Consider the following 25,426-nt stretch of genomic DNA (forward strand, 5'->3'; position numbering starts at 1 on the left):
AGAAAGACAGACAGAAAGACAGACAGACAGAAAGACAAAGAAAGAAAGAAAGACAAAGAAAGAAAGACAGAAAGAAAGAAAGAAAGAAAGACAGAAAGAAAGAAAGACAGAAAGAAAGACAGACAGAAAGACAGACAGACAGAAAGACAGACAGACAGAAAGACAGAAAGACAGACAGAAAGACAGACAGTCAGAAAGACAGAAAGACAGACAGAAAGACAGAAAGACAGAAAGAAAGAAAGACAGAAAGAAAGACAGAAAGAAAGACAGAAAGAAAGACAGAAAGAAAGACAGAAAGACAGAAAGAAAGACAGACAGAAAAGAAGCTTTTAGAAGCAGGAGCCGAAATCCTGCTGCAGAAGCCAAAAGGAGGCGTGGGAGGCGAGGGGCTCCCCCCGTGCCGTCAGGCCGTGGGTTCGCGGCCCGGCCTGGCCGGCCGCCGGCTGCTCCCTTCGCAAGATCGCGCGGGGCCAATGGCAGCGCCCAGCTCGGCGGCGGGAGGGCCGGGATTGGTGCAGGGGCTCTGCTGATCCCTGTGGAAGCCTCACCGGTACTGAATGGAGGGGGATGCTGGGGAGGCGGGGGGGTGGAATGGGCCGAGCTTGTTTCAAAACGAAGCTATGTGTGAGGAGAAAGTACATAGTGAGGGAAAACGTAGCCTAGGGGGCACTTAGGAGCCAGCGACGGAACTGGCGGAGCGCTGGGGCCGGGCAGCGAGAGACAAAGAGAAGGGAGGACATGAGCAGAGGAAGCGGGGGAGAGCCGGGGATCAGCTGAGCTAAATCGGGCACGGGAAGCTCGTCCCGCCCGCACGGCCCCGGGCCTCGCGTGTCGAGAGGACAAAGCGGCGGCCGGCCCCATGGGGAAGGGGGGCGAGAAAGGAGAGGAGTCCGGGGAGTGCAAGCCGCAGGTCCGCTCCTACACCTGGGAGGAGATCCAGAAGCACAACCTGAGGACGGACAGGTGGCTGGTGATAGAGCGAAAGGTGTACAATGTCACCCAGTGGGCGCACAGGCACCCGGGCGGCCAGCGGGTCATCAGCCACTGCGCCGGCGAGGATGCCACGGTAAGGACACGGGGCTGCTCCGGGCTCCGGCACGTCCCCGCGGGCACGCACCCTGCCCTGCTCCTCTCCCAGCACATCTCCCCGCACATGGGCGATACCCGCGGGCGCAGCGCCTCCCCCGCTGGGCAGCATCTGGGGGAGCGGTCGGGAAAGCCTCCTTTGCGCGGCTTTGTCTGCGTTCGTGCCGGGCCGGGAGTTGGAGATTCGTGGGCCGAGGGTCCTCCCCTCCTCGGTGCGTGCCTTAGGGCATGCGGGGGAGCGCGCACGGGAAGGGTTAAAGCCCGAACCCCCGCTTCACGGCCGCGCTGTTGCAGAGATGAGCTGAACAAGGCGCCGTTCAGCTTTTTCCCAGGTGAGAATTCTCCAGAGAATTGTGTTACAGGTTTCTACAGAGGGGGGGAAAAAGAAAAAAAAAAAAAAAAAAAAAGTTTGCTGCTGCTACAGCTGTTCCTGGGTTCCATGGCTGGATTGTTTCAGACACCTCTCGTGTTTCAGCAATTAAAAAAAAAAAAAAAAAAGGAGGGGGTGGAAACAAATTGGTTTAGAGATTGCTGTCTGCATTTTTCCCCCGAAGCCACTTTCTGCAGAAATGCATCCCAAGAGCTTGTTCCCGCCCCGGGGTGAATAAATGCAACTGCCTCCAGCTCTCTGTGCGTGGTAAGCAGAGCTGTAGCATTAGCTGCTGGCCTGCTGCAGCTCTCACACCTGAGCAAGAAGGCTATGTGTGCGACTGAATTACTAACGCTTTCCTTCAGTCTCCCTCTGCCTGCGGTTATTCCCCGCTATTTTCCTGGAAGCACTGAGATGCATTCTGTTCTTGTCCGGTTCCCATAAATGCCCCAAATGAGCAGCTTTCTGCCTCAGAAGGAAAGGGGTGGGGCTTTCTCTCTGCTGCACAAGCTGCCATCAGAGGAGCTCGCTTCCTATCCCTGCGAATTCACTGCAATTCCTCCACAAGGAATCAAAAAGCATCTGCTGTTGCATTTGTCTCTGATCTTTGCAAGGCAGACTGGAAGACACAGTTGTGACTCTGCTTCCAGCTCCTCCTCCCCAGGGTAACATCTCTCTATACTCAGAGAGCACTCCGTGAAGGCACGGCCTGAACGGTGCTCTGAAATCGCCCTGAGCACTAACACAGAGTTGGCATCTGTTTTCCAGCTTCCCCATGGTGAATAACATTTTACTGCCAAAACATCTCTTGCATTCAGGGTGAGAAAGCTTTGGCCTTGAGCCTGTTGGGGCTTTGCTAAAAAGTTTCGTTTTGAGTTGCAAGATACCACAACTGAGAGAGCTATGGGGGAAGAAAAAGCAATGATAAAGATGCAGCTCTTAAATAGTTTCCTTCTTCCCGTAATCCCCCCTTAACACTGTGTGCAGCCCAGCAAATATGCCCCAAAGCAACTCTAGCTTCTTCTCCATTTGTTTTTTACCAATACTATAGAGGATCAGGTGCACCCATCTGGCCCAAACTGCCTGTGGACAGACTCACTGCACTCTGTGTCCACATCAGGGACTCTACAACAAGCTGGTTGGTGCTATGTGAGCTAATTCTTCTTAGGATGCTCACAGGACAGCTGACAGGGAGCTCCCTTGACAGCTCTTGTGCTCAGCATGCTCAGGTGCTGCTGGTCTGGTCAGAGTGCCTGGGACAGCTTACAGATGAGTTTCCCCTGCAAGTACCTGCAGTCCTCAGCAGTGACTCACTTTAGGCTGTACCTCAGCACACTGACATGGCACACCAGTCTGGGACAGAGACAGCCCGTTGTGGCACCACATCTTGCATGGTTGCCTTCAATAAATGAATAAGGCTTAGAATATTGTCCCAGCACCTTGCAGCATCTCTGATTTAGAAGATATTCAAGGATGCAAAAGAACATCTTTGTTTCGACTGCACTAAGTACTTTGATGCTTATATATGGCTCATAGGCTAATACATAAAACTTTTCTTTCCCCGCCAAAAGCAGCTAGGATAATTCCCTCTTCCCAAAAGACGCTTGCCTTTTGTCTGTGTTCTAAGAGGCACGATCGTATTTCTGACCAGTTCCAACCTCTCCTTTTCATCCAACCCTGAAAGAAGCAAAGCTGTTAGGTTCGGAGATAGAGGAGAGCTCTCCCTGGAAATGTTATGACATGTTTAGAAAACAGATATACTGCTGTCAGGGAAGCCTTGGGTAGACAGCTCTCATTCCTTACTTGCCTCCTACAGCAGAATTTCTGTGATCAGAGTATTACTCTGATGCTCAACCCAAAGTCCTGGAATAAGGTGAAAGTTTACATGGACGTTGGTGCACTTTGGAGCCAAGGTTGTTGGCTGGGAATTTGGAACTCCAGAGCCAGCTTGTGAATGGAGGTCAGCTCCCAGCAAGGTCAGCTAGGCACAGTGAGCACGTTCTGATCTGCCCTTCCTATTTATCACAGAATCACTGAGGTTGGAAAAGACCACTAAGATCACCAAGTCCAACCCTCAGCCCGCCCCCACCATACCCACTGACCACGTCCCTCAGTGCCACATCTACACAGTTCTTGAACACCTCCAGGGACGCTGACTCCACCACCTCCCTGAGCAGCCTGTGCCAGTGCATCACCACTCCTCCTGAGAAGATTTTTTCCCTAATAATAACAATTTAGAGCAAGAGGGGAGATTTTAGCCCGTTCTTACAATGAACTGGTAGTCAGTGGGATGAAGGAAGAAAAGCGGAAGCATGGTACTACTGACTTCTGTTTTTGACTGTATCTCAGATGTATTTTGTTTATTAATAAAGTGAAGAATATAGGGATTTTGACATGATGAGAAAAGGAGACTAAAACCACACAAATCGTTAGCCAAGATGTCTGACAAAGTTATAACCCCATACTTCCTTTATCTACCCTCCCTTTTGAATCATGGGCCTTCTGGCCTCCATGAGATCCATGGTTTGGTTCCATGAGATATGGAAGATGTCAGGCTTTCCCCAAATGTGATAGGATCTCAGTGAAGGAGGAGCACAGTGATTGAAATAAAATAAGCTCCAAATTAAGCTGGAGCTCTTATGTTGAAGACCATCTCACAAAAGAGAACTGTGACTTAGTGTGGCAAACTTATCATGGAACTTCATCTTTACAGCCCTTTGAGGTGAACTCTGCTCAAATCGAATACACTATGAAAGCAAAAGTCAACCCCCTCTCCTGAATGGCCTCCATGCAGCAGACTTTCATAGGGTATTTATATGCTAGTGCGGATTTGCACACATTCCTGTCAGCCTACCTTCCAAGGGAATTAAGCAGGATTTAGGTGTTTAGTTGCTTAGGAAATTTCTTGGGTTGCCTTTCTCCTCCTCTCTAGATATCATCCCAGGCCTCACTGTTTACTTCCTTCTAAATAAGCAAATTCATCAGCCTCTAGCAGAAGGCATCTCTGGTAGAATCATAGAATTGATTAAGTTGGAAGGGGCCCTTAAAGGCCACCTGATCCAACTCCCCTGAAGTGAACAGGGACACCAATGATCAGGTGCTCAGAGCCTGATCCAGCCTGACCTTGAATGTCTCCACATATGGGACTTCCACCAGCACAGAAGTACCGCACTGAGCAGAGATCACACCTCTCTTTCACAGTAACATGAGGGGATCACTGCAAGAAAGGGCAGTTCTGGAGATATGCAGGAACAGAACGATGGGCAGGAAGCAATAGCTACTTCTGAATTTCACAGTTACTCCTATTTCTACTCCAGGATGCATTCCAGGCCTTCCACATCAATCCCAGCTTGGTGCAGAAGTTTCTCAAGCCATTACTTATCGGAGAGCTTGCTCCAGGGGAACCCAGCCAGGATCGAGATAAAAACGTGAGTATTTGTTAATGAGCTGGGGTTTATTACAGGCAAGCACCACCATTTTTTCCCACTCAGAATATCCTCCAGGTTGATTATAAAGGGGCCTTTATAGCTGCCTACAGGCAGCTTATCTTGCTGAGACCAGTACCAGCAAAGCTCTGGAGAGCAACCACAATTGTGCTACAAGTAGTAGGAGCAATAGGGACCCGTGGGTGAGGAGAAATACGTCCCATTTCAGTGGCTGTGCTTCAGGAGCAGCAACCCAGCAGGTACCATTTCTACCCACTCGACATCCTCAAGCCAGTTCAATACCCCTCCCAAATAGTTCATTCATTCATCATTCATAGAATCATAGAATGGCCTGGGTTGAAAAGGACCTCAAAGATCATCTAGTTTCAGCCCCCCTGCTGAGTGCAGGGTCGCCAACCACTAGACCAGGCTGCCCAGAACCACATCCAGCCTGGCCTTGAATGCCTCCAGGGACGGGGCATCCACAACCTCCCTGGGCAACCTGTTCCAGTGCGTCACCACCCTCTGTGTGAAAAGCTTCCTCCTAATAACTAACCTACATCTCCCCTGTCTCAGTTAAAAACCATCCTCCCTTGTCCTATCACTATCCACCCTTGTGAACAATCGTTCCCCCTCCTGTTTGTATGCTCCCTTCAAGTATTGGAAGGCCACAGTGAGGTCTCCCTGGAGCCTTCTCTTCTCCAAACTAAACAAGCCCAGTTCCCTTAACCTTTCCTTGTAGGAGAGGTGCTCCAGCCCTCTCAGGCACTGTGCATGACATGACTAGTTCTTGCTAAAAAAAAACAACCCTTAATTCCATCCTGTTGTTTATGTCTGGCTATGACCATTGGTATATTTGTATTACTCAGAACGGAAGAGATGATGCTGATGGCTCTCTACTACCTGTAAAGCTCATTCAGACAAGTCACCAAGTGTTGTAACTCCCAATATAGCAAGGTAGTGCTGGTTCACAGCATGAGGCAGGAGTTACTCTCCTAGCTCAGGGTGCAAAGGGTCAAGACAGACTCAGACCAGCCAGGGTGTTTATTCTTAGGAAAGTGCAATGAAAATCTGTAATAAAACTGTGTCCTTCCTTACTTCTAATGTAGCCAAACAAAGCAAGAAGTAACCGGGGTCTTTTGCATGGACCTAGTCTTCCTTGGATGCATTCAGACTTGCTTATAAACTGCATGCTGTGTCTTGCATGTCCATTTTGCAGTCCCAGCTGGTGGAGGATTTTCGGATCCTGAGGAAGACAGCAGAGGACATGAACTTATTCAGAGCTAGTCCTTTGTTCTTCTCTCTTTACTTGGCCCATATCATTGCAATGGAAGCATTGGCTTGGCTAATGGTTTCATACTTTGGTACCGGCTGGATCACAACTCTCATCCTTGCCTGCATCCTTGCAACTTCCCAGGTAAGAAGTAGTAGGCACAGAAATACTGGTTGCCCAAATCGCTACAGAGGAGGTCAGCGAGTGCTGAACTTTTCTTGTTAGAGCCATCCAACTAGGAAAAACATTCACAACATATCGGCCCCTGTGGTGCCTTCTGGCCACCCCTACACACTGGTCATTATGCTTCACACATTTTTCTTAACTCCTGTGCCTTCCCTTCTCCAGGAGCTGGAGGCACTGACCTCTTCTCCCTGGTGACAGCAACACAATCGAAGGGAACGGCATGGAGATGCGTCAAGGGAGGGTTGGGTTGGGTGTCAGAAAAAAGTTCTTCACCTGAGGGTCGTGGGCATGGAACAGGCTACCCAGGGCAGTGGGCACAGCCCTGAACTGCCAGAGTTCAAGGAGTGTTTGAACACTGCTCTCAGACATAGGGTTTGAATTTTGGGTGGTCTTGTGTGGAGTCTGGGGTTGGACTCAATGGTCCTTGTGGATCCCTTCCAACCTGTGTTATTCTGCCTTTCTATGGTTGTATGCTCCCCTCCAGAACCAAAATAGATTTTTCACCCTCTCCAGTTCACTCTCTCCTCTGCCTTTCTCATGCTCAGAACTTGCCTTCTGTCTCCATTTTCTTTTATGCTCAACTCTGATTTCAAGCAGCTTTACAACTAATTTATTTCCCGTCATTTCAGGCCCAGGCAGGTTGGCTGCAGCATGACTTTGGACACCTCTCTGTCTTTAAGAAGTCTTCCTGGAACCACATCGTCCACAAGTTTGTGATTGGACACCTGAAGGTAAAGGTCCTTGTAGACACAGGGGTCTGTGGAAATAGCTGCAGTCACTTTGACTGTGTCAGAGCAGGAACCTGCAGCTCTCAGCCTTTCTACAGTGAGCAGATGCAGAGAGAATTTTCTGTTTTAAAAGCAAACAGTAGTTTGGGCATAATCAGAACTGCGCTGTTTTAGTGCAGCTACCACTAGAGGAACTGTGCTTTTACATGGATTAATTCCTTGTTCTTGTGTCTGCCCAGGGTGCTTCTGCAAACTGGTGGAACCATCGTCACTTCCAACATCACGCTAAGCCCAACATATTCAAGAAAGACCCAGATGTGAACATGCTGCATGTTTTTGTCCTCGGAGAAACTCAGCCTATTGAGGTAAGGCAAAGTGGCTAAAAAGTGGAAAACGATCGTCCTTAAAGACATCAGAGAATGCCATTCCAAAACAGGAGTTTGCTGGTCTTGCTAAACCCACTTACAGTCAAGACATCCAAGAGTGCTAAAAAAGCAAATGCTTCTCCCAGGGATTTCATTTGTCTGTTGAGGTCTGCTGGGAGTTACACCCTCCCAAACATTGGGTTGAAGAGCAGGATTGACTGTATAATTCCCTATCCATTTCCTATATATTTCCTAGGAGATATTATTTGGGGATAGCTTAGGAAAAGCAGTAAACAAGAGATAGTAGAAAGTTGTTAAAGAAAACTTCATTCTGCTGTATTGAAATATCAACATGAGGGGAAAATATGGTGTTTCTAAGTACTTCGCCAAGAATATTTCAAAACTGATCTTCCATTTCCACAGAACATATCCTTGAATGTTTTGGACAATGTCATCTGTACTGGAATATTTGCCATGCATGTGGGAGGATATTGCTTGCATAGAAACAGGAGGACATCTCTGTGGGTTTTTTGTTTGTTTGTTTCTTGAGGCAAAAATCTGTGGAGATTTTGACTCAGTCAGAGGGCTTAAGCCAGCAAAGCTGAATTGGAAGTTCAAGGCATACAGAAACGTTCTGCTTGTATAAGCTAGCTGCAAGTGATTGCACTCCTACCTCACTCTAGAGATCTTCAGGCATCATCTAATCTTGAAATAAACATTTTATACAAAGACCAAGAGTCAGAGCCAGACCAACTGTGAATTTGCTGGGTTACACCAGATTACTGCAGTCAGCTAGTAGAACAGTTTTCTTACATTAGCTGTGTACGAACATGCTGCACACTGAATAGTAGGCAGTTGAAGTGTTTTGATTTAATCTGTCCTTCTAGAGCCAAAATGCTTAGAATTTTATAAAAACCTACACGTAGAAAATAAACATTTGGTCTTTTAAAAAAAAAAAACACAAAATAATTGAACAAGTATTTCTAGTTAAAAACAGCAGCAACAATTACAACAAAAAGATTTGCAGCAAGTACAGTTCAGGGAAGTACAAAATGAAAAAGCTAATGCTTTCTCAGCCAGTTTTTATCCTATTAAGGAAATAAACCCAGAAATACTTTGGGGACATACACACCGGTAGATGGATATGTGTAGAGAATATATTGCGCACGTAGTATTTTCAAGATGCAGAAATGTCTCTTGTATATGACTAAAATGAGAGCCTTCTCCTGGAGCATAAAAACAGACAGCATCTAGAAAATATAAATTAGCATCTAGCTCTTCACTGTGTTGGTACACCCCATTAGAAAATGCTGTGCTTGATAATTGGGTTTTAAAGTAGGCTCTGGTCTACTTAAAAGAAAAACGGAAGGTTCTCCATTCTCAGGATGGGATCTGCTCTGCCGACAACACTTTAGCCTGGCTGAAGAACTGGGACACTGTAAATTCATTGGGCACTCCAGTCCCACGCTCAGCACTCAAGATCACCAGGATGCTCTTTCTGCTGTCTATCCAAAATGTCCCGTCATGGAGATTAATGGGGCAGTTCCAACTCTTTCCCAGAAAATACAGGGAAAAATTCAATTCCTTTTCTGTCAGTCATCACTAAACAGACTGAATTTGACCAAATTTGTCTTTGGAGGAACATGTCTGCGTCTGCTATGTGTAGGTGAACCATAGTAACACAGCAATTGGTGCAGAACAGCTCTCAGGGACAGCACACTACTTCCAGTCAGGTCAAACTAGCAACACAAGCATTGTAGACTTAAATACACTTATATGACTTCCTGTGTAAATAGCAAAGGACCACACTAGTTTTTCCACTGTTGGTAAAGTACAACTTTACAAACCCCTGGCAGATGGCAGGGTTCACGGGGCTGATGGCTGCAGAAGTCAGAAAGAGCTGGTGGCTGGGACATTTGGGTGGAAGAACCAAAGTTCAGTACCTTTCTCTGCTAATGGTATCCTTCCTAAGAACTTACCAAAGGTCAGACTTCATTATGCCTTAGAATCATAAATATTGGAAAAGACCGCCAAGATCATCTAGTCCAACCATCTAAGTCTTGCATTTGTATTGGTGATAATGGAAAAATGGCAGTTCTAAGCACAGCCATAGGCAAGGCAGGAAGAGCAGAAATGCATGAAAATGCCGTCAGGTTCACAAATACAAAGAAACTGTCAAAATCAAGAGAGAAGGCTTTAAAAAGGAATTTTTAACACAGGAGCATTATGAAGTCAGGATATTTACCCATAATAAAATACTTTCTAGCTTTGAAGGTGTGGGAATTTGGTCAAAACTCTCGAGTCAATGAAGAAGTACTGCAGATAATGTTCTCTTACACATGGGTGCTATTGTCCAAGACTGAGATTTCTCATCTTTGTCCCGCAGTATGGCAAGAAGAAGCTGAAGTACCTGCCTTACAACCACCAGCACGAGTACTTCTTCCTCAGTGAGTATCTGCACTGTGCTCCTCCTCCTTCCCTTTGGTCAAGGGAACTGAATGTCAGTTGAATTTCCAGCTCTACTGTGTTAGCAGAACAATGCATAAGTCTCAACTCGTATTTCCTTTCCCAAGACCTACAGTCCCATTAATTGTGTACCTGTGCAGGCCTCAAAATCAATTCAGTTTATTCTCATGGATATCCAAGCACTTTTAGTGTTGCCAGTGTGGCTATAGAAAGCAAGACAAGCAGCTGAGACTGGGAAGTAACCTCTGTGTGAGAGGCTCAATGGAATACCCGCATGCGATGTCAAGATGAACAGGTGTGAACCAGAGCCTCCTTCACAGAGAAGTCACCTGTTGCTGTCACCAGCACATCACTTCTACCAGCGCTAGGCAGACTTCCCCAGAAACAGTTCCTAAATCACCAGCTCACTCTCATGTCACATGCTTTTCTGCCTCTCTGATGTCCGAAACATTTCCCTTTCCTTTGCAGTCTTCCCACCTCTGCTCATCCCCGTGTATTTCCAAATCCAAATCATCTCAACCATGATCAAGCGCAGGTTCTGGGCGGTGAGTGACATGTTCCCTCAGTCTTTGTGGGCTCTGACACTTCAGTAGGGGGGAGGCCAGTGGTCTCTCCAAGGCAAAAGGCCTGGCGGAGGGAGGGTGGGAAGGGATTGCACTATGCTGCACTAATGATCTAGTGTCCCTAACGTTACCAGCAGTATGGAATGGTATGAAATAGGCTAAGAGATGCCTCATGTTTTCTCTCTTCCCCTAGGACCTGGCCTGGGCCATCAGCTACTACATGCGCTATTTCATCACATACATCCCATTCTATGGCATTCTGGGATCCCTGTCTCTCCTCACTTTTGTCAGGTAGGAGACAAAGGACCTCCAGTGTTGGGCTAACCAAGCCCCAGCTCTGCTATGGCCCACAGGCCTTCCTCATGTAGGCTCTCTGCAGTCATTAACCTCACTGTGCGTTGTTTTCATTAGGTATTCCTACCGTTTTGCTTTCTTCCCAACATCTACCAGTTCTACCTCTTCTGAGCGGAGCTTGGTTCTGGTGCTCAGCACTTTCCTCAGCCCTTGTGATGGTTCAGCCAGGATTCTTGTTTCTTTCCTCGCTTCCCATTCTCACACACTGCCCCATCCCAACACTTATGCATTTTCCACACTGGCCAAGGCTGGACCCTTCCATAGTGCCTTGAGCCAAACTCTTCCCAGCTCACTTGGAAGGTGCCTTGTGAGCCCTCCTGAGCACCAGAATGGAAACGCTCTCCACTTCTCTCATGCAGAATAGCTCATGGCCTGTACACTACACGCACGCATCATTGCTTCTACGCAGAGGTCAGTGCCTCAGAAATCTGTTTTACATCACAGATCAGTGCTCCTACGTTCCAACAGACCCCTCCAAAACTACCTCTCAGCACTCCTTACATCTATGGAGAGGTAGTTCTTGTGTGTCTTGATTCTGCCCCTTTATTGTTACCAAGCCCCACGAGGAGCTGCTGTTGATTGTTGCTGTATGACGGATGGAAAGTTCAGTGAGAGATCTGAAAACATGAACTACAAGCATGGGCTGCCAAAATGCATCAGGCATGGCAGGGTTGGGAAGCTTACTCACTGCACGGTTACACTATTCCAGATGGTAGCACTGAATTTGTATTCCTGTTTTGCATGTAATATCTGCAGCTCTCTGGCTAATACCAAAGGATGGCATTTAGTCCCACAGTCAGCATTAGTTTTAGGAAAACATTTCATCAGAGTGAAAAACATTTTCCAAAAAAAAAACCATCTTTAAAGTGAAATGAAATGGCAACAGATACGCAAAAGCCTTCGCAAAATCTGGAGGTTTGCCTCCAGAAAACGTAACGTCACTGTTCATGACTGAAGTTTTCATAGGCTCAGAATGCTGGTCCTGTTTTTTCTAAGAACTTCAAAAGACAGACATCTGTGTAAACACATAGCCAAAATTTTTGATCTGGCTGGATTCAACAACTGACAACAACTGACCTAGTATCTCCAAAAATTTTGTATTTTGATCAAGCTGAAAATGCAAGATGAAGGGTATTCCCCTTGCAAAATTGCTTCCAGTTCCTCATAAAGGTTCAGCAGGAGATGGTTCCCTATTGCTATAGTTTTGTTATACTCAAGTCAGTAAAAGAAGAGCCCCAGGAGCTTTAGAGAACAATGCACCATTGTAGTCAGCTCTCCCATGGCTCCGAGCAATAAGGATGTGCAATGAGGGCCACCACTCTCAGTCTAAATACAGAAGGCTTAAAGTCGAATAAAAACATTTCATTTTGTTTTGACCCCAGATTTGAGTAATGAGTAAAAAGTTGAGATTGTTCTAATTAGCTGACAGATGACATCAACAGTCTTATTCATCCTCTGAAGGACAGACGAAAATACTGGAAAAACAAACTATCAAAATCCAGACTTCCAAACAGCTCTGAGATGGCGCTGTTTAATTAGCTTACCCCAGTCAGTGATTATATGAGATTACTGCTGGTTACATTACAGTGATTGCTGAAATTACTGGTGAAAGCAGAGCATCAGATGATCTCCTTTTTCTAGTCCGTAGGCTTGCTTTCTGAAAAAGGATGCTTCTGAACAACTGCCTTGCAACATACATCTCAGTCTCAGCATAGTGAAACAGCTTTAGGTAAATAGAAGTGCATTTCTGTAGACTGTTCTCCAGGGGCTAAAATTGTGATTCACACCATAAGCAATAAACAAGCCACTGTAAAGTTCACAATTCAGAATTATTGTAAAGTTACAGAGAGAACAAAGAGAAACTGGGAGCCCCAGAGTGCTAAATCTGACAACCAGGTAGTTAACACCAATAAGCAGGTGGACTTTGAAACTGTTGCATATCCAGTGAGCAATTGGAAAGAAAATCAACTCAGAGAATTTCCAAATTGTGGCTTCTTTTTCTCAGGTAGTTGGATTACAGAATCACAATCACTAAGGCTGAAAAAGACCTCTAAGATCACCAAGTCCAACCACCAACCCATCCCACTGACCATGTCTCTCAGTGCTACATCTCCACGGTTTTTGAACACCTACCTCCAGGGATGGTGACCCCACCACCTCCCTGGGCAGCCTGTGCCAATGTCTCACCACTCTTTTGGAGAAAAAAAAGTTCCTAATGGTGCTCCTCAATATTAGATCTTTATTTAGATAAAGGTGAAATTAGCATGAAAGATCGATCCACTTCTGAGGAAGGAGAGGGATAATTGCATTAGTCCCAGAGGTATAAAGAGAAAAAGAGAAATTCATTGCAGAAGTGATTCTCTCTGGTTTCAGTAGGAAGAGGTGTTTAGTTTTGTATCTTGGGGAAACATTTTTCTCACATGCTCTGTGTGCCGCTGCTCCCTGCAAACACCATCCATTTGCCTCAGATCCTGGTCTGCATTATAAAATGTCGTGTTTTTTTGTCTGTATGTTTCTGAAGGTTTCTGGAGAGCCACTGGTTTGTGTGGGTCACACAGATGAATCACATTCCAATGGAAATTGATTGTGAGAAGCACAAAGACTGGCTTAGCTCTCAGGTAACAAGGAGGGAAAAGAATACCTCTGATTCCACTCGCCCCAAACTAGATTAGAAATTTACTCAAAGAGTGGATGGATTACCAAATAATCCCCTGACAAAGGTACAAGGTGCTACAGCAGAGTCTCTGCCCACGACCTCTTCCATAAAGATCACAGAATTGCAGTATCGTTAAGGTTGGAAAAGACCACTAAGATCATCTAGTCCAACCATCAACTGATCCCAACCATTTGTTTTCCCCAAAGTCAGCAGTGCTCGTTCCAGGCATGGAAGTCCAAACTTCTGTATTGACTTTGATAGTCAGAAGGTTACATTTTGTTTCTTCAGCTCTGAGGCAGTATCAGGTGCAGGCATGGTGTACATAGGCATACACATATGAGCAAAGAGAAATGCCTCAATAGAAATCACCTGCTGGTGCTAAATGATACTTTAAACCAACATGCTATGCCTGTGCTGAAAACCCATCAACTCCAATCAAAGAAAGAGCTCAGTATGTTTCTAAAGTTTGTAGTTTTCTAAAGGAATAAGGGCTGAAATGAAAATGTACTGCTTTCTACATATAAATCTCTTTAATGCCTGGTCAGACAAATGCACGCATTTTATTTGTGGTGGTACAAGCCTCATTCAGACCTAGAGGATAACAACAGCATCTTTGTCACTGACTATATGAATTTTGTATTACTGAGCTGAGACAAGCTCAGGCACACTGGACAATAACTAGATGGGATGCTAGATGGGATGGAAAAAGTAGGCTTCCTGTGTCCATGGTGTTTTCTTCTCCAGTTTCCCATCCTGATACTGTTGTTAACCATCTGGTCTCCATCTAGATAGGCTGAGATTAAGGACCCTGTCCTTGGGCTGATACGTCACCAAACATGACTATCTCCCTGCATTGTCCCTTGATCACTGTTCAAACCTGCATGGCATTTGTCAGCACAACAGCTGATAGCAAGCCCTGAACCAGGATTAAATCTTTCCATGCTGCAGTCAGCTATCTCAGAGTGGCAACCTTCTGCACAATGACTGCTCATAGTAGAGAAAGATACATTTTGTTCTCCAGCCCACGCCACAGGCAAGAGGAGCTTTGTGCTGATTTTAGGGTGACTAATTCACAGCTATTAGGGTCACTAGCATTCACAGCTGCTTTCTTGCCTCCACAGCTGGCAGCCACCTGCAATATTGAGCAGTCCTTTTTCAACGACTGGTTCACCGGGCACCTGAACTTTCAAATCGAGCACCAGTGAGTATGGACCCAGTATCATTTGGCCATTACCAGGCTGTCAAAACACTGGACTTGTGGCAAGGGGTGGTCTGCTAAAAACATATGTGTGAGGTGGGACAGCATCACAGAGAAGCCCAGGTTGGAAGGGATCTCAGAGATGATCAGGCCCAAACTTTCATGGTGAAAGCAGGGCATACACAAGATTGTCTAACACCTTCTCTAATCAGACCTTGCAAATCTCAAGTGTTGAGCCCACCCCATCCCTGGGAAAGTTATTCCAATGATTGAGTGTTCTCATAGTGAAAAGATTTTCCTCTTATGTCCAATTGGAATCTTCTCCTGTGCAACCTGTACCAATTGCCTCTTGTCCTTCCCATGTGGTGCCTTATAAAAGGAGTTTCCATCTTCTCTGTAGCCACCCTTTAAATACAGGAACATAGCGATGAGGTCTCCCCGAGCCCTGCTTTCCTCTGGGCTGAACAAACCTGGTTCTCTCAGCCTTTCACACATGGCAGGCTCTCCATTACTCTGATCATCTCAGTGACCCTTCTTTGGAGGGTGGCTCTCTCTTCAGAGGTGTCCACTTGCTCTTTGGAGCACTATCATGTTCGAAGCAAAGACAGCCTCAAACTACTGGGGACCATTGTCACTATAGGCACAGCCTCTTTTTCTTGACTACCCAATACTTGAGCTTTCACTCTCACAATTTTAATTTGGGTTTTAGCTAAGTCATTGGTACAAGATACAAAGGCTATGGACTTAGATACTAAAGCTCAAGAAGTTATCTTAGGATACATTTCAGAAATTTCCTCTCCCTAAATAAAAGGGCTTCAGTTTTATGTCTGGAGGCAACTGTGTGAGACTGTACATACTGCTGAGCACCAGGTTTCAGGAAGGGTATTAAAACCAGGGCAGTCTGTTGCCAGTGCAAAATATAAGAGAGACCACATTTAGGGTAAAGCTACTGGTTGGGACTCAGCTTAGGAAATCTCCATTGAACAGTATAGGGTAGAGTGACCCCAGGTTCTCTACCTGTTTCTCTGTTTCATGAGATGGAAAATGGGGCCACTGATGATTCAGTTTGGCAAGAAACAATTAGCGCTGTCCAAAGCAAATGGGCAAATCTCAACAGAGCGAGGCTGCTTCCTCACTCCTGCTTCCTTCACATTGCACTTGTAGCATCGTCTACTACATAAACTGACTTTCATTGTCTCTCTTAAACACAGCTTTGTTCTGAGGCCTGACAGAGCAGCAGGAGAATCAATGTATTCTGTTTTCACAAGCCTCCTTGAAACAGTACTGTAAAGCACCGATCTCTCTCTGCCTCTCTTTCTTCTGTCTACTTGTGCAGCTCGAGAGGGCATTAATAATTGGCCCCTATGAGAAGGCAGGTGGAGATGCCCATCCCTTGGGATTAGTCTCTAGTGTTCTCTCAGATTTGTTTTCTCTTTCTCCATTCAAGCCTGTTCCCAACAATGCCACGGCACAATTTCTGGAAAATCAAGCCTTTGGTGAAGTCGTTATGTGCCAAGTATGGAGTCCAATATGAAGAGAAGCCTCTTGGAAAAGCATTTGTAGACATAGTTGGGTAAGGTTCTTTTAATACCATCAGCATCTTGCAATTCACTGTCACACAAGCATCCTATCATTTCTACTACAGAGTATTTGGGACATTATAGACTTTTGAGAAATAGCATATCAGTATTTTGTAAGCTGGTGTCACTAGGGTCATAACTTTCACATCAAAGCCCAAGGAATACCTGCAGAAATGTTGATTCATCAGAAATGGCACAGCCGCACAGCTCCACTGATGTAGCGGACCAATGCCAGATTACAACTGACATGGGAATGGGAAGATGCTTCACTGAATGGTGGGCAGAAAAAAAAAAAAACAACCAAAAGTGCTGTCCCCCAAAGCTGCTTATGCAACCAGAGCACTTCTGTCAATGTACTTTGAAACTGGTCTCTTTGGGGCCCCAAAGAGCAACATAGGCAGCTCCTCTGGTGTACTGGGGGAGGACATTTTGTGGGCTTCACGCTCAGACTCAGTAACAGAGTTCTCCCTTGCAGGAACAAAATGGCAGAGGTTTACAAGCCAAACAAACCTCTCTCCATTTTCTTTCCCCAGGTCACTAAAGAAATCTGGAGACTTATGGCTGGATGCTTACCTCCACAAGTGATCTTGAGTCTTAATGGGGAGGTGTGAATCACAGGGAGGGATGGGGGTGAGGGGGAAGATCACATACGTGTCTTTTACTATCAGAATTCAGTCTATTTCTATGTGCACAGTTTGAGGGGAGTTTCCTGTCTTGTGAGCTGCTACTGGTGTGAGCTCAAGCAACCTGCTAAATCCAAACAGACGTGAAATGCACTTGGCGTAGCCTTCAGAGGACAAGACCCAACGCACAAATGGAAGGGTGGGAGAGAAAAACGGAGAGAAGTGTCTAAAAAGGAGACATTTAGCATCTGCCCTCCACCATCTCTCCACTATTCATTCATTCTCACTCTGCCTAGAGCACACAAGCCCCTGATTCACACACACGACTTGTTAGACTTCAGCAAGCCCAAGGACAATCCTAGGCCACCCGTGCCAGCTCTGCTGCAGGAACCTCACCCCACGGGGCCCAGCAGCCATACGCTGTGGCTTTCAGTCCTGCTCATAAGCAAAGCATACTAATTGCCCATCAATCCAGTGTAACCGCAGATGTTTTTTTCACCTGAGCAGAGCTTCAGCAACACCCAGTTCTGCCTGTCTGCACATGCCCAGGAGAAACCAGGGCTGCTTCTCTTGTCGGAGGCCTGGGCTGTGCGCCCTGCTCCTGAGATCAATCAGCAAAGAAAATGCATTCTTTCTGGAGGAGGAGAAGCTCCCCAGACACTCAGCCTGACCCCAGGTCCTATGGGAGGTGGCTGAAGGCAGAACTGACCACGCTGTGCCGGTGATGTGAAACCTCCCACAGAAACATCTTACAGTTTCCTTAAAACTCTATTTCCTGTCCGGTATCTAACAGCCAAAACCCATGAATGGTTTAACCAGAGGATATAGATGAACAGCTTCCAGTCGCTTCACTAGCAGGCAACCCAATCCCAAGACCACTCTGGGTAAATCAAGACCTTTGGGTTCAGCTGTAACACAGTGGAAGAGACAGATTCTGTACAATAAAGAGCCATAGTTTCAACAGCAATGCTTGGTTCCAACAGCTTTTCCCAGCTCCAAACACGTTTCCTAGTACAAAAGGGATGCTCTAGTTATTAGGCAATGACTTTTCACGTACCATTGTGTTGCTTAACATTGAAACTGGATCCTCACTTTCGAAACATTGATGCCAATAAAGTCCCACAAAATCAGCAAGGTTCTGCATGCAGAGACAACTCTAGAGCTATGGCTATACACTTCCAAAAAATGTATTCTCACCTCCCACTTTCGAGAATTGGGTGAGATTTCGATGCATATAGACAGGAAATTCATAGGTAGGACTGTAACTTAACCTAGATACTAATACTTCAGATTTATGAAGGGCTTATTTTTGTGCTCCTGCTCACCCCTCACCTGACTATCATAATGAATTGTTAGGATTAAAAATTACTCCAGGTTATCTGAAGCTTGAACAGAATTTGAGCAATTTTTGTAGTTGATTTCTAATAGCACAAGCGGTGATGTCCTTCTGGATGCTGTAACTTCTCAGATAGGCAGTAATGGGCTAGTCCAGGATTCTGGCCAACACTGCTAAGAATGCCTTAATATGTCCATCTGGTTTTGACTCCTCGAATGGGCATTTTTCTTCCCAAGACCTTAGCACAAGATACCAAATGGAAGAAAGAGGGGACAGGAGAGATCTTGATATTAGCTGTTCTCCAACTGCATCCTCTTTCAGACCCTCAAAAATGCCCATTTTTATATGAATTGTGCAGCTGCTCGAATCCAGAAATAAAACCTGTGTAAAGTTATTGTAAGAAGTGACTTCCAAGCATCATGCACTGTTCTTGCTGCTGCAAGATATAAAGGTCTTTTTTGCAAAGAATAGGTCACCAACCCCTTTTAGTGCATTTTTTTTAATCATTGTACTTACACGTTCAGAAAGTTTGTCTTGTGAAAATGCAAGAAGCTAGTTACATTTTCAGGCAAAGCCTCACTGACAGCCTTACTCATGTAGCTTCTTTCCCTCCCTCCAAGAAATCCCAGCCCACCATCTTGGGATACAAACTAATGTTTGAGTTCTCCACCCATTAACTCAGTCAAACACAAAGGGCAAAGAGCCCTGAAAATCTGGAGAAATCTATCTTGTTAAATGGTCAGTAGCACCAAAGCAAAATCTGAAATACAGATGTTCCAGAAGTTTCAGTAAAATTGCAAACTTAGCCCACCAAAGGATGCAAAGTTCACATGACCTTGCTAAGCACTGTTCCCAGAGCAAAATGCTTCCCCTTGCAGGTTCCAATTATCCATCAAAATGATATAAACATTGACATCTGTGCACAGTTTTGCTCCAGCATTCTGAGGACCAAAGCTAATTAGTTTCTCTGAAACCGAATGAGGTGAAAACTCATACATTTTTTCTCTTGACAAAGGCAATTTGTGTTGCAAATACACACCAAAATCTCTCAAACATGCCTGGAGCCTGCCAGGGCTTGCAAATAAACTCACCTGAACCACATCGTTGGCCACACAAGCACTTGGCAACCTACAGAGGCTGCAAGTTGCATTTGTTCCGGTCAGATGATGGAAGAATAGGCAACAGAGAGCTGGCTTGCTTCTCTTCAGTCACACTAGCAAGGATCACCACTAAAGTTGGAGGAGCAGTATGTTCAGAGATGCTTGGAAGAGAAAGGCATTAACTCTGGGCAGGGGAGAGATGGGCACGTGCTTTGGAAGGAGTAGCACAGAGCTGGGAGAAAAATGGAAAGGGAGCAGGCAGAGTAGGAAGGCAAACACCAAGGGTGTGGACAGGATAGAGAAGAAAAGGCACCTTGAAACCAGGTGCCCTACATTCTCCCAGTAATTGCCAGTCTCTGATTGGCCAGCAGCTGAGGTAGGGACACTGGTTTTGCTCAGATGCCCACGATGTGAGAAGAAACCAGTCCTCATGAAGCAGGTTAAAAGCAGGCACATTCCAGCCACAGCCTCCTCTGGCAGGTGCTTTCCTCAGAAAGCCTTCCTAACAGAGTCCTAACGTTTCAAGTGTTCCTTAGGAACTGTTAAAACATCAGGCCTACGTTTCTTATAGGACAGCTCTTGTTTATTTTGTTCTTCAAATAATAAAAACTCATTTTTTTTCCAGTGTATTCTATGGCTCATTAAAATCATAACTATTTGTTGACCATAAAAACGCTTTCTGTGTTTTCTTCAGCCACATCCAGAGTCATGGTAATGTCTCAGTGGAAAGCCCCTTTTCCACTGTGCGGGGTGAAATGACTTTTACGGCACTGACAACAGGGAAATGCCTTTGTGGCCTTCACAAAGCCCAGAACAACGACAATGTTTACCCTCGTCTTGAGAACCATCACCAAAACGAGTTTTTTCCTTGTAAAAAGATTGGCCTAGATGTTCAAACTCAGTCTCTAGGCACTTCAAGGAGGCATATGAGATCAGCATTGATACAAAATCTTCTATGGAAGCTTACTACAGTTTGTCAAAATTCAGTTTTGCTGCCCATTAATGGTTCTCCCAGCGGTGCAGTAGGCAGCTTGCCAGTGGATTTTCTAACGGGCAGTGTGGTCCAACAGAGTCAGTGGGTTTTAGGTCAGTCCAGAGGCTTCCACACAACAACATTCAATGGAACTGGGAGCCTGTCCTTGCAGATAAACCCACCTGAGCTGCACTGGCAGCTGGAGAAGCACACAGTAGAAAGAGACGATGAGTAGTAATCACATAGGCTGACATAGATCTTACGACACAAAGTCAGGGAAGGACAATCTGTGGTTATCTGCTACTTTCTATCAACACAGTTTTCCAGAGTACACATTAATTGCTACATAGGTAAACTAATTCTGCACAGAAAGCATTCTATGAGAAGTCATAGAACTCAAAAGGGAAAATGACCCTACCTTGCCTCAGTATTAGGACTTCTATTTGATCCTAAAATAAACACATTCCCTTAATACAAATAGAAGCTCTTACACAAAAATGAAATGTTGCAAATTGATATATCACTTGCCTTTCCTTCTTGGTACAACTGTTCCCAGAACCCCCGAGCATCCCAACACAACATAGCTCGAAGGGGATCAAGGGCCCGGTCATTCTGAGCTCATGTCCTGGATTAAGAAGCCTACACCCAAGCCATGTATGACAGCCATACAAAAACGCTTCCTGATTTTACTCAGTGCTCTATTCAACTCTATTTTAAAGTGCTTAATGGCCTAAGAATAGAGAGATTTGTTATTGGCAAGATCTAAAAAGAAGCCTTCATCCATTAGCAATATTGCTCTAAAAAAATCTCTTTTTGATTATTCTGTAAAGGCCCAATTCCAGATATCTCAGAAAACAGCGTACAACTCTGGACAGAGAGCCACCATCTGCCTGAAAGCTGTATTATGGGAAGTATAAAGGGAAAAATGCAAAATGCCAGAAGTCAAAAGCACGCTGGAAAGTGAATCATCTTCCCATGGTACATCTAGCACTGCCATCGGACAGAGCTGTTTGTCATCACACAATTTTCCTTTACATCGTGTAGTGGTGGCATGAAACTCTACACAATAATTCCACTATCCTGTAAATTTCTCATATGGGGCTTGAGAGTCAAGAGGTTGTTTCTCTTCTTCCGAAAGACAATTGCAGACATATCAGCTGTTTAGCAGTCTGAAGACTTTTCCTATTGCAAGTGCATGTTTTCTGATGCACCGTAATCCCCTGGCACTGGGGAAATCCCATAATTCAGCTGGAGGCTCATCAGCTCAGAGAGCCTGAGCCCCAGGGTGTTCCAGCAAGAGACATCAGCAACACTTTGCAGAACTCTGACTAAATAATAAGCTCCCACTAATGGAGAGGAGGAGAGGAGAAGGAGAGGAGAAGGTCTTCCAGAGCATGGAGCTTGTCATGCTGCTCAGCATCTTGCTGAAGTAGAACCCTTACCACACAGATGAATGGCACAGGGAAGAGGAGACCATTACAAAAGTTCCCATTTGTACAGAGGTTAATATTCTCACATTCCACTTGCTGACAAATTTAAGACGGTGTTGAAAAAAAACTGACCAGAAACAACATGAGAACAATTACACCAATAAGAGGAGAACCTCTTTTTTTCTTCCTATTTCTGAATGAGAAATCTACTGAACCTGAATACACCACTGAGATTGTAGTGCAGGTGCCTGATCTTTTCTACAACTGAATCTTCCCTACATGGTTTATGGACTGATTCATGAACTGTCTAAATTCACTTCATTCGTTTTGGCAATCGCAGCGTGCTCGAGCTGAGAATGAGAGTCATATAAAAATTTAATTTAAAAACTATCTGCCATAATCCTGAACAAAGACAGCAGACACCCACCTCTATGTTGGTTTATAAGGAAAATCTTAGTGATGTTAGTCCAGCAATTCAAGGACACTGAAGAATAGCTTCAGTGTACTTTTCTCTATAAATGTAGTGCAAAATGACAACAGTGCCATGTGTATGGAAAGCTAAGCTTGTTTCCTGAACCATGTTGGTGCGAGGCTGCTGATTATCAATCTGACACATTGGTCCTTATGGTAACAAGCGCTGTGTGTACACAGCAGTGAAACATTGAAACATAACATTAATATTATCCAACTATTTGCCTTCAATCAATGCTTTTCTGGGCTCACTGGAAGAATGGACTCCTGAATCCTGTGTAGGTTGCTTGATTGCAAAGATGGGGAAGCTCCACTGATATGAATGGTGACTTGACTTAAGGATGGTGTGATGTTGTAGCAGAGCTCTCCCACCCACCGCTAACAACGAATGTTTGAACGTCAAACACAGCTCAGGTCAAGCCAAAAAAGACAAGGAAATCTAAGGAGAAATGTAAGACTTCTGGGAAACAGGCAAATAAAAGGATCCTCACACATAGCACAACTCTTGCCTGGAGCAAAATCCTTAGCACAGACATATATGCACCTTATTGGCCAGGTGCTGAATTTATATGACTGTGAGAAAGTTAATCACAGTAATTGCTTGTGATTGCACACATCCATGCTGAAATGGGTGTAGCTGTTTTTCTCATCTGGTTAATTTAATTGACTTCAGTTATTATTCAGATCTGTTGAGTTGAGCAGTGGTCTTACGTAAAACACAGGAACCATTCTGCACTGCCTCTTCTGTGGCTTGGTGCTATTGTTGTCATGGACAGCACAAAGCCAGAGTCTCTGTGCATGGGTCTAGATTCATTCATTCCAGCAGCATTGCACCTTCCACATCCCTGCAAATATCAACAATTTGCCTGAAGAAAATTTCTGGGCTTTGAATACTGCAGCATGAAACTGTCTTCAATCTTGGTTGGACAAGTCACCTCTTCTCCCCTCGATCTGCTTCCCTCATTTCCCATTTAAATGTCACATTCTTTGACCTCCGTTTGTTTAAGCTGGAAGGAGCTTGGATTTGGGGTGGTTTTTTTTGTCTGGTTGGTTGGTTGTTTTCGTTTCTCTTTTCAGGGTGAGTTGTTGGTGTTTGTTTTAAATGTCTTATCACAAAAATCCACAATTTTCAGTGATGCCTTCAAGTGCTGTAAGGCCAAAGTTCACTGCTATTGATCCTGGCCTACGAAAAGAAGGGGGAAAAGCAAAGGAAATGTTGTTTTTTTTCTTTTCTTTTCTCCAACCCATTATGATTTCTGTCTGCCTGACTAGAAATCCCTCTATAAGAAGCAAAAGCATGTTGCATCAGGCTACTCTGGGACACGAAACTGAATCGCACACAGAAAGGGGAAGAGAGATTAAGAAGCAATTTCCTTTCCGTTATGTCTCTGTAACCAACTCCTAAGGGAAATGTCAGGACAACTTTAAAAGTTCTATTGAAATGTTTTATAAATACACGCAAATTTCAGAAAGGCTCTCACAGATGTGTTTCTCCAAGGTTTGCCTATAATCAGTGTTGATGTGGAGGGCAAAGTCACGGTGAGACAGCACACACGCTGTAGTAGCAGGGTTTCAGAACCGTCCCAGTGCCTCACCACTCTTACTGTAAAAAACTTCTTTTTAATATCCAGTCTAAATCCTCCCTCTTTTAGTTTGAAGCCATTTCCCCTTGTCCCATCACAACAGACCCTGCTACAGAGACTTATTACTTACAGCTCCCAGATGTAGAAGTGTGTTTAGGCTTCCTGCAATCTGTCAGGCATATAGGCTCTCCCAGCACTTAACCTGCCTAAAAGCATTCTTGTCAGCCACTCAGAGGAATGTTGGGCACTGCTGCAGTTCTCACTGAAACATTATTTGCCATTCTCATTGCGCTGCCATCTGTTTGACTGAAAGTTGAATTTGTGCCTCATTCCTTATCATTTTTATCAACTGGCATTCAGCAGGCGGCCTGACAAATGGGAAGGTCATTGAAGGCAATGGACAAATCATTTCCTTGCAGAAAGAGCAAAGGTCTTTCAGCTGTAACTGACATATGTGCCCATTGTCATGAAGCATCTTAAGCTGACCCTGAGCTGATTAGCAGAGCAGAGTTAGAACAGTGATCCAGGGCAACTAAGGACAAAGGGCTGTCCTTGTCTATATAAATGTCTGTCTGCCAGGGCTCACATTAGCCCTGCTAGCTTCTCTCTGTCCTCTGAGCTCTGACCCCACTACAAATCGCATAGCAGCACACCGAGCCTTCTGCTAGACCACAAGTCAAAGGAATGCAACCGTAGCATTTAACTGGTGACCAAAATCCAAAGGGTATCATTAGGACCACAGTGCAAGCCAGGCTGGAATGCACTCTGCTGTCTGACTTCTCTCTTACAACCAGAGATATTACCCCACAGTGGGCCTGTTTTGGTTTCTGATGGTCCTGCAGAAGTTTTGTAAGCCAGTGCAAAGTCCACCTATCTCAGCAGGCGGGCTAAAGTCAATGCTCAGCTCCTTTCAGCTCAATCCAATGGCCCTCACCCAAACAGGGAAATATCGACATGATAAATAGCAGACCTGACCTCTTGGCTTCCAGCACCAGTGGCACCACAGGGACTGCTCCTATAAGGACCGTGCTGGCTTGACAGAGCTGCCCAGCCTGGGGCTCAGTGTCACGTGCAGCTTCAGAGCTGTGCCAGGATATTGACTTCTTCCTGGCAGGGCAGTTCCCCAAACTTCCAAAACAACTGGAATTTTCCCACGGCCGCCGGTTCTGATCTATTTGCCATAAAGGAGGGTTGCTAGTCATCATGAAAGCTTTGGAATAGTGGAGTTTGGGGGGTGGTTCAGAGGCCATCTGCTCACCTCCTCCCCTTCCCTTGTCTGCCCCTGAAACAAACAGAAAACATTTCCTTTGTTGGTTCCCAGAAACATTCATCTCAACGTGTTCAGGGGGCAGCCTGACCTGCTGTGTATGGACAGCCTGGTTTTTGGCCCTCTGCAAACCTGGAGTAACCTTGAACTCGGGGTGAAGGACAGGATGGGCAGTGGGGACACCTGTGCCCGGTATGCCTGTGCCCTCTGGTGGTGCGGGACAGGGAGGACACAGGGCACCAGTGACACCAGGTCCCATGAGAACCACCATCGTGAGGCCTAATGCTGTTTTCTGGTCTGGCTGTACCTCTGTTTCCCCAAAGATCTTTTGCTTTCCCCCTTCGCTGCCCTTCAAGGCAGTGCCGAGGGTGGTCCTCATCTCTGCTGGAACCC

The 25,426-nt window shown here is 45.4% G+C and overlaps 1 protein-coding gene and 1 long non-coding RNA gene across 3 annotated transcripts in view; one reads left to right on the forward strand and one right to left on the reverse strand.

Annotated features, from left to right (window-relative positions):
- The window catches only part of FADS2 (fatty acid desaturase 2), a 27,149-nt gene extending 7,167 nt beyond the window's left edge, over positions 1–19,982 (forward strand). The window contains exons 1-12 of one of the 2 annotated variants that reach the window (XM_021400876.1): positions 594–1,066; positions 4,774–4,884; positions 6,101–6,298; positions 6,970–7,071; positions 7,308–7,433; positions 9,820–9,880; positions 10,368–10,444; positions 10,656–10,753; positions 13,338–13,434; positions 14,594–14,673; positions 16,118–16,243; positions 16,784–19,982. In XM_021400876.1, coding sequence (XP_021256551.1) covers positions 860–1,066; positions 4,774–4,884; positions 6,101–6,298; positions 6,970–7,071; positions 7,308–7,433; positions 9,820–9,880; positions 10,368–10,444; positions 10,656–10,753; positions 13,338–13,434; positions 14,594–14,673; positions 16,118–16,243; positions 16,784–16,835 — 1,335 coding nt within the window. In that variant the 5' untranslated portion in view covers positions 594–859 and the 3' untranslated portion in view covers positions 16,836–19,982. Of the gene's footprint in view, positions 1–593; positions 1,067–4,773; positions 4,885–6,100; positions 6,299–6,969; positions 7,072–7,307; positions 7,434–9,819; positions 9,881–10,367; positions 10,445–10,655; positions 10,754–13,337; positions 13,435–14,593; positions 14,674–16,117; positions 16,244–16,783 lie in introns of those variants that run through there. The other variant, XM_021400877.1, reaches the window with a different exon arrangement.
- LOC110400737 lies at positions 19,871–24,728 on the reverse strand. Its single transcript, XR_002440040.1, has 2 exons — positions 23,897–24,728; positions 19,871–23,366 (listed from the first exon to the last, which is right to left on the reverse strand). It is a non-coding gene; the product is annotated as an uncharacterized LOC110400737 (long non-coding RNA).

Source organism: Numida meleagris, chromosome 6 (assembly GCF_002078875.1).
Source record: "Numida meleagris isolate 19003 breed g44 Domestic line chromosome 6, NumMel1.0, whole genome shotgun sequence".
NCBI classification, from domain to species: domain Eukaryota; kingdom Metazoa; phylum Chordata; class Aves; order Galliformes; family Numididae; genus Numida; species Numida meleagris.